Source organism: Callithrix jacchus, chromosome 6, assembly GCF_049354715.1.
Source record: "Callithrix jacchus isolate 240 chromosome 6, calJac240_pri, whole genome shotgun sequence".
NCBI lineage: Eukaryota > Metazoa > Chordata > Mammalia > Primates > Cebidae > Callithrix > Callithrix jacchus.
The window spans coordinates 102,622,911-102,637,838 of NC_133507.1; the positions used below are offsets into that span (position 1 = coordinate 102,622,911).

Below are 14,928 nucleotides of genomic sequence, written 5' to 3' on the forward strand. Positions count from 1 at the left end.
GTAGATACTGGAAACAAAACAAGCAAGACACCTATGCAGCCTTACTCTCATGCAGCTTTCAGTCTAATGAGAGAAGCCGTAAATAATCACACACATGGATATACATGATTACAAACTGCAGTAAGGCAGCAGATTCTGGTGAAGGAAGGGAATGTGGCCATAGGAGTGCATACCATAAAGGAACATGCTGTGGATTAGGGGATGAGGGAAAGCTTTCTCGAAGAGGTTTGGTGGAACTGAGATCTGAAGGGTTGAATTAAGCCATATGAATTAAACAGGTAAGGACAGAATGGAAGAGCATTCCAGGAACCAACAAGGCAAAAGCACCGTGACAGGTGGAAGCATAATAAACCTAGGGAAATCTGAATGAACGTCAGAGGGGGCTAGAACAAAGAGAACAAAGAAAAGCAAGGAATGAAATCAAGCTGGATAGGTCAAAAGGGAACAGAGCATACCAGGCTGCAGAGTTCTGTCTTTACCAAAAGGGCAGGAAACTAGGGTATATGCAATATACCCTAGCAATCTTCTGAAGATGACCACAAGGAACACTACTATGTTCTGCTGTACCAAGTCTATACCACACCCATTAAATTCAGGATCCAGGACAGATGGACCTGGACAAGCCAGGTCCATTATAGGAATTCTGATGTTTCAGAAGAAAAGAAACCATACAGAAGCTCTCACCTGAACAACAGGAAATATGTGAATAAAATCCATCCCTTGAATCTGGTGGGGCTCCAACTGGTGTGGGCATTTCATCCTTGGCAGGACCGAGACAATTTTTTCTGATAGAGCTCTGTTCAGAAAAAGCAACAAGCAAAGAGTGAGACACACAAAGTAGCCATTATGGCAACTCTAAAGTCTGGGCAGCATCACAGAAGGATCTGGGGCTTCTCCATGCCAGGCTAATCCAGACCATGACAAGCTTCTCCTAGATGACTGCAAAATGAGAAAAACAAGCACAATTTAGTGGGGTGTGTATGTCCACAAAACTGCCTTCATCCTTTATTCTATGATGTTTTTCTTCCTTTTTAGATGTGAAATATTTTTTCTTTATGAAATGGTGATGTTAGAAGTAGTAACTATCTTCTAACGGGGTTTCACCTCATTGACCAGGATGGTCTCGATCTGTTGACCTCGTGATCCACCCGCCTCGGCCTCCCAAAGTGCTGGGATTATAGGCATGAGCCACCGCGCCCGGAGTTAACTATCTTTTTAACATCCTTATGTAGTAAGATAAAAAGTTATTAGGGCCCTGTATTCTTTTTACATTTCATTTTACTGAGCTACTCTTTCTAAAAGTTTAAAAAAATATTCTAAATATCATTTAGGCAACAAATAATTACCAGACCTTACACCGGGTACCCAGAATACTAAGACGAATCATGGAGCCCCAAAAGATATTTGGAGTTCTCTACTGTGGTACAAAAATATTTTTAAAATATATAGAAATCTTTACTTTTTTGATACTCTAAAATAAATCCTGGAGTTGAAGAAATTGTATATCCTCACGCTTATTTCCACACAGAAGAGAGATTTTCTGCTTCTCATGAGGGACACTGACCTTTCTCTAACACCTCGCCTCAGTCTTCCTCCTATAGAAGACCACAAGGCAGGACTGGAAAGGGAGGAACCAGCTTCCCTGAGGTCCCACAGTGTTATTCTCTGTAGAGCAGGTGGTAAGCATTCTCTCCTGCTAGGGAGGTTTCTCAGCTCAGCCTGAGCTGGGGCAGGACAGTTTATGGCATCAGTGGCAATTCTGTTTTATTGCAGCTTGAAGCCTCCTTCCTGAATCAGTTAGCATTTGATCTCTAGCTATGTGATTCCTGTTTCTTACACTATCTTAATTGGATAGTATAAGACTTGAGGGGAGAAAAATACATTATCCTGTTTCTTATACTATCTTAATTGGATAGTATAAGACTTGAGGGGAGAAAAATACATTATTCAGTAGTGTGCCTAACCCCAAAGTCATGGTATACAGCCTGGAAACGCTGAGAAGCAGTCACCAGGCATGGCCTTGTGGATATGTGGAGAAACAGGAGCTCCTGGCTCAGCCTACATGATAGGTTATATTGCCACACAAGAGCCTTTAAAAAAATCTTAGCCAGTCGCAGGAGGTACTGTGGCCGTATAACCAAGTATAGTACTATGTTCTAATAGACGAAGGTCCAGGTAAACAAGGGTCACTTAGAACTTACTAGGTGCTTCAAATACAACAAGTTTTGGGTCTACCAAACGTGTTTCTTGTTCAAAGAAGTCTTGCCCACCTTTATCTTTCTGCATTTCAATAATCCTTCCCAGGAGACAGACACCCTCAAGATGAACATCTGATTCAGGGCTGGGTGAGAGTTATTATTGTCTTATCTTTGTTTCCCTTAGTAGGTTTCACCCTCAGTCTTAGTATTAATAGTAACTAGGTGACCTAGTTATGACCTAGGGAATGGTCATTAGAGAACACATTCAGAAAGAGTGTCTGCTATCTGGAAAATAGCTTTCCAAGTTGGGACCAAGGTTAAAAGTGCTGAGAACAAGAGTAACACCCCACTGATCATAAGATCAAATGTTAGGTCCAATGTGTTAATAGGAAAAAAAAAATGGAAGGGGGAAGATTAATACCTTAGTACACACATTCATAGAAGAGAGGGAATATCTATATCCTAGGAGGGAAGCATATAGAATTATTTGCTGCCTCTTCCCCCTCCAACAGAAGCAGGGGTGAGGAGTGATTTATCCAAAAGTCCTAAGGGGGGCCAGGCCTGGTACCTCATGTATGTAATCCTAGTGCTTTGGAAGGCCAGGGCGGGAGGTCACTTGAGGCCAGGTGTTTTGAGACCAGCCTGGGCTACACAGTGAGATCCTGCTGTATAAAAAATTTAAAAACTAGTCAGGCATGGTGGTACATTCCTACAGTCCAAGCTATTCAAAAGGGTGAGGTGGGAAGATCACTTGAGCCTAAGAGTTTGAGGCTGCAGAGAGCTATGATCATGCCACTGCACTCTAGCCTGGGCAACAAAGTAAAACTGTCTCTTAAAACAAAACCAAAAGTTCTGAGAAGAGGAAACTGTTATGCACCTCCCAGTCATTCCTGGTGCCCCTCCTTTCAGGGCAGCCTGTCCTTGGGACACACGCCTCTTTTCTGCCATAAGATGTACTGCCTGCCCTACAGAAGCCTGTGGTTGTCCAGGTCTGCTTGGGACTCACATGGGATAGCTTTGTAGTGAAGTACTAACAAACCCATCTGGCAACATATCTAAGGCGCTCTCTCTGATAAGCTTTATTTTTTTAATTTTGAGACCATCAGACTCTCATGGCTTATTTCTTAATTTCCTTGAAACTTGTAAAAAGAAGAGATGAGTGTTCAACTGGAACTGCTGCTTAAACTCCAAGCTTAGCAAATAAAAACGACTATCAGTCCTGGTTTTGCTCAGTGCAAGTCTTAACTATACAGGGGCACATAATCAATACAGCTTTTGCTTAGTTACATTTTGGTTCAGCAGGATGAGTGCTCCCTCTTGTGGTTACAGATATTTTGGTTTGCGTAGAGTTATCAATTGCCTAGAACGGTAGTAGCTTAAAAACAAGAGGCTGGGATCCACAACACCATCTAGCCTAACCCCCTGCCTCCAGACATGGCTCTCCCTGGCCACTCTATGGAGCCAGCCTATTCACCCAGTTCATAAAGGCCCAGAGAGAAGGCTATCACGGGTCATCCTAGGATTTACAACCTTCTTAAACCTGCCTCCAAGAAGGTTTAAGATAAGGACATGGAGGAAAATGCAGGCAAGCTGGGGGCAGGAAAAGAAAGTGAGAAATACTTCCAGAAATCTAACAACCCCCATCAAGCTTCTCTCTGCAGCTCAAGGTGGATCCTTCAGATTTCCTAAAAAATCACAGGAAGTGATAATTGCAGAGTCAGGTTTCCTAGACTAAGATTTTTAACATGCCCAGCTGTGATTAGTTTGACTCCTTTCATTTGTGAGAGTGTTCGGTAGACTGTTTTCTTCTCCACTGCAAACAGTTTGAAAGAGAGTGAATTAAACCTGGGTCTAAATTCAAGTTCCACCACCAACTCTGAAACTTTGGCAAGTAACTCCGTCCAGGTCCAATACTCTGATTATAAAACTAGGTTTAATCCTGCTGTAGTGAAGGTAAAATAATAAAATACACATACAAGTGCTTGTAACACAGATGTCCAATAAATGTTTGTTGTTGAAATAAACTCAGTTATAAATGTAAGATCTCATTATGGGCCTCCAGCCATAGGACCCTCTGTTAATGGGGCTTCAGAAGAGGATAGAAATGGAGGATAGAAACTTATGCAACACTCAGCAACGAAGGATGCCAGGGAACAGGGCCTCAATTGGGTACATAAAGAAGACAGCTTGAGAGATAACCGTGCCCTCAATAGGCAAGTGCACTCCTTGGATGTATGTCCAGCCCACCTATTTAAATTGACTAGATAGGAGAAATTGCAAACGTAGGGCCATTTTAGTCTAAACTGCACCTAACCAGAAACTCTACGGGAGTGGGGAACTCCAAACAAAACACATTCCAAAACCAAACAGAAAAGACTTTTTGGTGACTCAGTACCCTATGGCCATAACATGTCTTCTACAGATAATGAAGAATGAGCTCCCTGATACACTGCTGAGTCTGGTGGGTCCTAAGCCACATAAACCCATCTCCAGCTTTGTGCACAGTTACAGTTCATGGGCCTGCACTTAAGAGACACACATCAAGCACTTACCAGAGAATGTAACACATCCTCAATCCCTCATCCAAACCCGTTGGGTTAGATGTGTTTCAGAATTCTTTACATTTAGTTCTTTAGAATACCTAAAGGAGGCCGGGTGCGGTGGCTCACACCTGTAATCCCAGCACTTTGGGAGGCCGAGGTGGGCAGATCACAAGGTCAAGAGATTGAGACCATCCTGGCCAACACGGTGAAACTCCGTCTCTACTAAAAGCACAAAAAATTAGCCGGGGGTGGTAGTGCATGCCTGTTGTCCCAGCTCCTCGGGAGGCTCAGGCAGAAGAATTGCCTGAAACTGGAAAACGGAAGTTGCAGTGAGCTGAGATGGTGCCACTGCACTCCAGCCTGGTGATAGAGCGAGACTCTGTCTCAAAAAAAAAAAACCTAAAGGATACATACTATATATTATGTAAGAACCCAGGAAAATCCAGAGCCACACTCCATAATAAAAAAAAAATTTACTCAGCAAAACTTACAAATATTCACATAAGTGGGATCAATAAAGCTGTAAATTTATTCAATTTGGGTCATGTTTTGCTCCCAAATAAACTTTGTATCTAAACTTTAAAAGAAGAAAAAACAATGTTCAGCATCTTTTAAATTTCAGAAATACATATGAAGAATTGAGAATACATATAAAAAATACTGTGTTCCCATATCTATTAGAAGTATAATGGAATGTTGCCACTGATGGAAGCCTATCATATCCCATAAGGATATCGAAATGAAAATGCGGCCTAACAACCACTGTAAAACTCAAGGGGGAATTTAGAAAGAAAGCACATGTGGAATCCAAGAAATGGTAAAACCAGCACAGGAAACTTAGTTCCCTTCTCTCCACCTTTAGGTTTTCCGTAGAAAAACTTACATTTTTTGACCTATTGTAGAGTTTTCTTGAAAGAGCAAATCAACATCTACATCAAAGTTGCAAGTGGTGATACACCAAGTCATTCCTCCAACTACCTGCAAGATACAAATAAAATACTTGTTTTCTCTTTTTAGTTTGGGGAGAATAGAAGAAGTAGAAGGTAGGTAAACTATAAAAAGCTCGGACAGACTCAGTACACACACAAAATTATATATCCTGAGAGAGAGAGAATGTGTCCTCCTTACCCGATCAACTACAATTAATCTAAAATGGCATTGTTGCAGAAAACTTTCTGCAGTGACAGAAATATTCTGTTATCTGCATGGACCAGTACAGTAGCTACTAGCTACATGCGGCTGCTGAGCAGCTGAAATGTGGCTGGCATGACTAAGGAGCTGACATTTATTATTAAATGAATATAATGTACATAGATCCTCTTCAAAGTCAAAAGGACAGACATTAATTCTGTGTTTTATAGACCAGATACACGGGTAGCAAGGCTGACATTTTGTTTCCATACATCTTATTTTTCTTATCTACCTGAGATGAAAACTCCTCGCTTTACTTTTCCCTCAGGAATTCTCTGAGATGCAAATGAGAGTAAGACTAAAAACCCATTTTAAAACAAAATTCTTTTCAGACACAGCTTGATGTTAGAAAAAAACAACACTGAATCTTATCCCTGGCTGTTTTAGACTCTTATGAGTTGTTGGATAAAAATGTAGATTCCAGGGCCTGAGCCCAGACCTAGCCAAACAGAATTTCAATGAATGAGTCCTGGGTTCTGTGTTATAAAATAACCCAGAGTGATCCTGTTATGCACAGATGGGACTGTGACGCCCCTGGAGCACTCAGCACTGTCTTCCACAGCCTGCCCTATCTGATTTGGATGTGTCCAGTCTGCTGTGGCACTTTCTGCAACATGCCATTTATTTTGTGGATGTTGATTTACTTGTCTCTCATCCCTCTTCTACAGAAATTGGGCTCTTTGAGAACTGTGCCTTTGTTTTGTCTGTGTCCTATTACTATGATTTATGCATCATAATTCAAGGTTCTGCTGAATTAAAAGATTTCATTGTACAGTGATCTCTCTTGTCCTAAATCAGAGTATTTACCATCCGCAAAATATCTGGCAACTGTCTGTGAGCATGCTGACTTGGGATAGCTCATTATTAACTCTGATTATTTTATTTTCTATAAATTTTATAATCCCCACCCAAACTGTAAATTCCTTGAGAAGGAACTATTTATTTTGCTTCTTTGCATTTCCTAAAGCTTTGTGCATATAAAAAGAACTGACAGCATATTCACTGATATATCATTTCTCTCTTTGAAAACAAATTTGAACACTTCCATAATGAATGTGAATTAGGAAGAAATGGCAACACAGACATGAAGGAAGTTAAAACACCATTTCTTCCTCCTTTCTTTGCCATGATTAACCATCTCATTCTGACAAAAACAGTCTAATGGTTAGAAAGATTTCCCCTTACCTTGTCAAAGGGTGACAAGCCTTTAATTCTTGCCCTGAAATACCCAGCTGCAACCAAGAGCTCCAGAATTTCAGTCAGCTTGACATTTTGTTCTTCATCTTCTCTTGTTTCCACCTAAAACAAAAGGTAAAAGTTTGACTGGTAAAACCTATCTGAATAAAGGAATACCAGGTATATCCCCTGATGCCCCAATCTCTCTGCCAAGGAGCAGATAACATGGGCTACATCACTGCACTAGATTCTCTGAAAATTCAGCAAGCTTCACACAGAAGCATGTGGACAGTGTTGCCAGAGTCACAAATGGGTCCCCAATCCTCAATGGGCTGTTAATCTTCACAGCTGAGGGAGACATATGCCCAGGCAGAATACACTACTCATCACATGCTAAAGGAATCCAAAAGAAGAAAGATTAGAGTAAAATACTTCCTTTTTCTCTAACCCATGGTTGACTTTGACAGCCTTCTCAAATAAATTGTAACTCCTTAACAGACAGGAACAAAGTTTCATGGTGTTTTCTTAAAAAAAAAACTACACGTAGGGCCAGCGTGGTGGCTGACACCTGTAATCCCAGCATTTTGGGAGGCTGAGGTGGGTGGATTATTTGAGGTCAGGAATTTGAGACCAGCCTGGTCAACATAGTGAAACCCCATCTCTACTAAGAGTAAAAAACTTAGCCAGGTGTGGTGGCACATGCCTGCAGTCCCAGCTACTTAGGAGGCTGAGGCATAAGAATTGCTTGAACCCAGGAGGCAGAGGTTGCAATGAGCTGAGATTGTGCCGCTGCGCTCTAGCCTGGGTGACACAGCAAGACCTTCTACCAAAAAACTATACTTCGCTGGGTGCAGTGGCTCATGCCTGTAATCCCACCACTTTAGGAGGCCAAGCGGGGGCTGATCACTTGAAGTCAGGAGTTTGAAACCAGCCTGGCCAATATGGCAAAACCCCATCTCTACTAAAAATAAAAAAAATTAGCAGAATGTGGTGGTGCACACCTGTAACCCCAGCTATTCGGGAGGCTTAAGCACGAGAATCACTTGAACCCAGGAGACAGAGGCTACAGTGAGGCAAGACGGTGCCTTGCACTCCAGCCTGGGCAACAGGGCAAGATTCTGTCTCCAAAAAACAAACAAACAAAAAACTTTATACTCATCCAGGTCCCAGAAGTTACTGACAAGAGGTATGGAAATGAAGAAGGCAATTCAAATATGTATCCCTCTCTGCACTTTCCTTTTTGATCTCGAAAAATATAAGAAAGGCTGCCTGCCAACCCAGATATATTAAACCATGATTACTGCCACATAATACAATTGCCTTAAAAAGAATAAATTATTCTAATATATTTTGTTTTGATTTAAAATTTTTAATTTATATCCTCCTTTTATCCCACATCTTTATCTAATACTTAAATCCATCTAAATAATCTAATACTCCTTCGTCTATTTACTATCATGAACTACCTTGCCTCTCTTCCATTGCTGCAGAAAATAAAAAACCATCCCTATATAAAACACCAACAAGATAGCCTGGTTCACATTCTCATACTCCTGACTACTCCCTTACCCAACAATGCCTGTTAAGTCTTTCTTTACTATGCATCTCACATTTATCCTCCCTTCCCTTGTATTCATACTTCATTCCAGGGCTCCTGCAAATGCTTTATCTTTCTTCCCTATTAATTTGTTTTGCTTACCCCTTCCTAAATCACAGCTTTCATGTGATCCCTCTTTAGCTCACCCTCCCAGCCCTTATCAACAATGCTTCACACACACTGCCTCTAAGATAAACTCCAGATGTCCTGGTTTCACATTCAGATCTTTGGCCACCAAACTATCTTTTCAGCTTCATCCTTTAACTCCCCCCCAAACAACCAAGACACGGTCATGGCTATGATATTCTCTAACTATTGAGAAATCACTCTCATATTCCAGCTCCCATTCAATGCCATCCCTCACAAATCTATCCTGAAATGGTCACTCCTCTGCATTTCTATTTTATTTGAAGTCTATGCTGTATATATAATTAAATATCAACCTCTTCTAAGTGAGATATCTAGTGTTATGTACCTGCTTCTCTTTCCAGCTGGACTATTGGTTGGTTAAGGAGGGGACTATATATTATAATGTGGGTTTACTCCTCTGTATCAAAACAGCATTAACTTCAAAGGACACACTTATTAAATGAAGAATGATGTATTAATGCTTACAAAAAGTAAATGAACTTAAACCAGTCACGTATTAAAATGTTTTGGTAGTCATATCCCTGACAATGGAAAGTTTATTTTGATGTATAAACTGCCAGGAAAAGAAGAATACATATTAAAATATAGTTAATACAGAATTATTAAAGTGACTGATAATGCCCTGCAATAGAGTAGGAGTGCTGTGGGGGAGGTGATGGTACTGAGCTACATCCTTCTCTGAAATGACCCTGGTCCAGTCCTTTAAGGATCTTGAAGATGAGCATTCACCAGTTCCTAGTGGACATAAACATTTTCTTTTTTTTTTTTTTTTTTTTTTTTGGGGGGGGAGGAAGGCAGGAAGGAAGGGAAGAAGGACGGTAGGGAGGAAGGAAGGGATGAAGGAAGGAAGGAAGGAAGGGAGGAAGCGGGGAGGGAGGGAGGGAGGGAGGGAAGGGAAGAAAGGAAATCAAGCAATGAAAGAGACATTGCCGACCTGGATCTAGAGGTTTACAAGTTGATTTCTTTTTTTTTGAGAGAAGGAAAGAAAAAAAAAAAAAATAAGTAAAGGAGAGGAAGAAAGAGGAAGAGAAAGAGGGAGAGTAAATGGAAATATTGCTTTATTTTGAAAAAAATTGGGTATTAATAATGGCCAATCAATGTTTCATTTAAACTAATGGGTAGGTGTGATGTGGTATTGACAAGAATGTATATTTTGTGTATTTGAAGTGGAGAGCTCTATAAATATTTATTAAGTTTACTTGTTCTGGATCTGAGTTCGAGTCCTTGATACCCTTATTAATTTTCTGTCTCATTGAGTCTAAGTCTCCTATCTGGATGTTAGGATCGTTAGCTCTTGTTGTTGCATTGATCCTTTTACCACTGTATCTTTGTTGCTTTAAAATCTATTTTATCCGATACAAGAATTGCAACTCCTGCTTTTTATTTATTTATTATTTATTTTTGCTCTCCATTTGGTTGGTAAATCTTTCTCCATCCCTTTGTTTTGAGTCTTTGTGTATCCTTGCATGTGAAACAGGTCTGGATGTAACATGCCGTTAGGTTTTGGCTGTGTCTTTTGATTGGGAATTTAGTCAATTTAAATTTAGGGTTACTGCCATTTGATGTTGACTGGCTGTTTTATCCATGTGTTGGTGTAAATTCTTCTTTATGTTGGTGCTCTTTACTTTTTGGTGTATTTTTAGAAAGGCTAATACTGGTTGTTTCTTTCTGTGTGTAATGCTTCTTTCAGAAGCTCTTGTAAAGCAGGCCTGGTGGTAATAAAATCTCTGAGTTCTTGCTTGTTCATAAAAGATTTTATTTTTCCTTCAGTTGTGAAGCTTAGTTTGGCTGGATATGAAATTCTGGGCTGAAGGTTCTGTTCTTTAAGGATGTTGAATATTGGCCCCCACTCTCTTCTGGCCTGTAGAGTTTCTGCCGAGAGATCTGCTATAAGTCTGATAGGCTTGCCTTTGTGGGTTATCCGACCTTTCTCTCTGGCTGCCCTTAGTATCCTCTCCTTCGTTTCAACCCTGGTGAATCTAACGATTATGTGCCTTGGGGTTGCTCTTCTTGAGGAATATCTTTGTGGTGTTCTCTGTATTACCTGGGGTTGAATGTTGACCTGCTTTGCTAGTTTAGGAAAATTTTCCTGAATAATATCCTGAAGGGTATTTTCCAACTTGGATTCATTCTCTCCGTTGCTTTCAGGTACACCTATCAAACGTAAATTTGGTCTTTTCACATAGTCCCACATTTCTTGGAGACTTTGCTCATTCCTTTTTATCCTTTTTTCTCTAATCTTTTCTTCACGTTTTATTTCATTAAGTTGGACTTTGACCTCTGATATCCCTTCTTCTGCTTGAACAATTCGAGTGTTTAAACCTGTGCATACTTCTCGGAGTTCCTGTATTGTATTCTTCAGTTCCATTAATTCACTCATACTCCTCTCTAAGTTGTCTATTCTCAATAGGATTTCATCAAGCCTTTTGTCAAAGTTCCTAGTTTCTTTACGTTGGGCTACAACATGGTCTTTTAACTCACCGAAGTTTGTTATTATCCATTCCTTGAAGAGTGATTCTGTCATCAGGAGGCGCTCGTTCTCCATCAAGCCTTGTTCCATTGTTGATGTGGAACTGTGATCATCTTTAGAGGGAGAGGCGTTCTGACTTTGAGTATTCTCAGCTTTTTTACGCTGGTTTCTTCCCGTCATTGTAAATTTATCCTCCTCTCGTCTTTGAAGTTACCAACTTTCAGATTAGGTCTCTTGAGTGGACGTCCAGGTTGTTAGTTCCCAGGGCCAGAGCAGCGGCGTTAAAACTGATGGTGCTTTTCCGCCCAGGATTCTCCTGTCGGGCTTCCTTCTTGTGTCCGTAGTAGGTGACTCTGCCTTCCCAGTGCTCCCAACCTCGGTCAGAAGGGAAACCGGTCCCGTTTACTCTGCTCCGAGAGCTGAGGTGCCGGCGGAACCGCTGCGCCGACCACGAGAGTCGCCCTGGTGACCCCTGTGTTTCCACCACTGGGGGATCTTCTGCTCCGTGAGCGACCAGACTTTGTCTGAAAGTGTGGCGTCCTCTAGTTCTCCGCGCCTTCCCTGAGAGCTGCAATCCCGGGATGTTAGCGATCGGCCATCTTGGATCGTTCCCTCAACATTTTCTTAAGTAATATAAATTATTCACACCTTCTCTCCCTTCTGCAAAAAATCTGGGATAGTTGAGAAACATCTACAAGTGAAGACTCTAAGAAAAGAGAAGCTAAAGAGTAGCTGTAGTTCAAAACGTTAAAGCAGAAAAAGAAAATGACATAAGTACTTTCCTAAAACTTCTGGGGTGTGAAACAGGAACACTTCATTTGTTCAGTCATTTACCATGAAAACATCACTTACTGTATAAACACTTCCAAGAAGAGGACAAAAAACAAACAAAAATAGGAGGATCATCACTGCCTCAACACCTAGCTAATGGGCACCCACTGGCTACCCCAGTACAGATACATGGCCCATGCTTCCATCCACTCACCCCTAAAATGGAGAAGTATACTTTTGCAATATAATTTGCGAAGTAACTTTTTGGCACAAGACAACAAATGGGTATGTTTAACTCCAAATTCACTTAGTAGATCAACGCTGAAACAAAGTGGAAAAGGGCCACTGCCTGGCATGCAGGGAATGAAAGAAGACCCTCTCTTGAAGACATAAAAAGCCACCAGCCTGGTTAATTACATCCAGATGTTAAAACTAAATTTCTGACAAAGATGAACAATTGGCTCTTAAACCAAGTCCAATAAATTTTCAATTTCCATGCACTATAGTTCTTGTAAGCTGGAAGGCAGGGCCAAGTCTAGTTATCTTTGTAAAGGGTTAAAAAGAATGAATTTGGGCCGGGCAGTGGTTCATGTCTGTAATTGCAGCTACCGGGGAAGGCTGAGGAAGGAGAATTGCTTGAACCTGAGAGGCAAAGGTTGCAGTGAACTGAGATCACACCACTGCACTCCAGCCTGGGTGACAGAATGAGACTGTCTCAAAAAAGGAAAAGAATGAATTTAATGAATTAACTAGTCTAGTGACAGCCTGATAACACACTCTCCATATTTATATTTACAAGCTTCTGAACTAAAGGATAACAATTTGATTATATTCACCCTGACTTCATAATTGCCAGGAACTGTCTCAGGTTCTTCCCAAACAATTACCAATTAGACCTGGCCTCTTAGCAGTCAGTCAAACAAATGACACACAGCAGCAGTTTGCCTTTTTTTCTTCTCCAGAAGGACTTCCACTGATAGTACTGTAGGATATTGGGTTGGAGGGATTTAAAGCAGAACCTGGGAGACCAGAAAGGAGTCTACAGCAAAAGGCCAGGCAAAAACTTAATGAGAGCCTAGAATAAAGAAGCGGCAAAAAAGAAAACTTCCAATGTCACAGTGCAGATGCTATTGTTCAGTATCCTGAGTCACATCAAAGCAACTGCATGTAAGGTTTTACCTAATACAGGGATTCTGACAACATTACGCTTGTTAGGCTTTCTTAAGACAAACAAATGGACTTGTATTCTGGGAGAACACACTGACAGACAAATCTGTCCTTTCACCACTATATTCCCAGCTTCTGGACACAGAACACAGTGATCCCTCAATTAGTGGACACTTGTAACATGAAAGAACTGAGGATTTGAGAGGAGTGCAGAGGAGCAAGATGGGTCACAGGCAGTTAAGTGTGAAGGGACCACTCACCACGTCAAGCAAGCAGTCACTCTGCCCAATGCTTGCTCCAGAACCTTAGGAAAGGGGCAGAGGTGTGGCGTGGATCCTATTTCTCTCCCGAATCAAGTAAACAGACTGGGCTTTTAGTGAAATCAACTGAAAGGGACGACAGATGCAAACTACCTATGAGATGTTAAGTGACATTTGCAGCCAAAAGAAAATGAATGCACTTTCCCTGTATTCCCGGCAAACATGGAAATCCGGAAACCACTCATGACCCTCTCCCCAGTATTGAGTACTTAATAACAAACACCTCTGGAAAGGAACCCGGCCCTCTTCTGGAGAAGCTGCAACGTTTCCGCCCAGAGCTCGGTCCCCGGCCACACAGCACCCCTGGAGTGCGTCCCACCCTGAACGCCACGGCGCGCTGACCCTACGGGACACCTCCCTGGTGCGCGCAAGTCTCCCAAACTTCCTCCCGCCGCCCCAGCCCGGATCAACGCAAGGAGGGTGGCATTCCCTCCCGACAGCAAGGCAGGTGGGGCTGGCCGCCGGGACCCCGCAGGGTGGCGGTAGGCGTCCCAAGGTCACCGTCCTTCACACCACCCGAGCCCGGACCGCCTCGGAGCGCGGTCTCGTGACTCCTGCGTGTAGCAGCCTCGGCCCTCGGGGCCAGCCCCGCAGCGCTGGGTTGGGGCGCCCGTCCCGGACGTGGGGAGAGGTGGGAGCTCAGGGCCCCGCGGGGCATGGGGCTGCGTCAGGGCAGGTGTCGGGCTAGGAAGGCCACCTCCGCCCCAAGAGACCCCAGAGCGGCTTAAGTTTGTCCCCTCCCGTCCGCTGCCCCCTGCCCACGCAGGGGCACCTGCTCCCAGCCTCCGAGAAGAGGGTCGGCGCTTTCCCAAGGTGGATACACCTGAGGAAGGGGGCGGGGCGCCCCTAACGCACCCGGGGCCCGCTCTGCCCGCCGCCCAGCGGCTCGGCCCTCTCATCAGCAACCCCGACGTGCCAGGGAAGGAGGCGTTCTTACCTCCGGGAGACCCTGGCCCTCCGGCCCCTTGGGTAACCCCATGATCCGACTGGGCTGCCGTACGGCGACAGCGAACCCCGCCAAGCGTCCGGAGGAAGCTGTCCCTGCCGCGGAGCTGCTACCGGGGTGGAGTGCAAAGCGGAAACTTCCTCCGCCGCCGCCACCGCCGCTGCCGGCCTGGAGCCCAGCGGCCGAGCGGAGCATGCGCGCTGGGACCGGAGCGCGGAGCCACTGCGCCTGCGCCGCAGGAGCCCTGGGAGAGGTGGGCTGGGCTGCGGGTCCTAGCGATGCGTTGGATCTTTGGCCGCGTGCTTTAAAGTTTCCTCCGAGGCGCCGCATGAGAGGGGTTCCTCCTGCATCTTGAGAACATTTTACATTTCGGCTCCCTTCCCTTCTCGCTGGCATCGG

The 14,928-nt window shown here is 43.3% G+C and overlaps 1 protein-coding gene across 17 annotated transcripts in view; it reads right to left on the reverse strand.

Annotated features, from left to right (window-relative positions):
• Positions 1-14,706, reverse strand: part of CCDC93 (CCC complex scaffolding subunit CCDC93) — a 113,498-nt gene extending 98,792 nt beyond the window's left edge. For all 17 annotated transcript variants that reach the window (XM_078327950.1, XM_078327949.1, XM_078327948.1 and 14 more), the window contains exons 1-4: positions 14,521-14,706; positions 7,118-7,231; positions 5,625-5,719; positions 685-796 (exon numbers count right to left, since the gene is read on the reverse strand). In XM_078327950.1, the coding sequence (XP_078184076.1) occupies positions 685-796; positions 5,625-5,719; positions 7,118-7,231; positions 14,521-14,562 (363 nt within the window). In that variant the 5' untranslated portion in view covers positions 14,563-14,706. The remainder of the gene's footprint in view (positions 1-684; positions 797-5,624; positions 5,720-7,117; positions 7,232-14,520) is intronic.
• Positions 14,707-14,928: the final 222 nt, after the last annotated feature.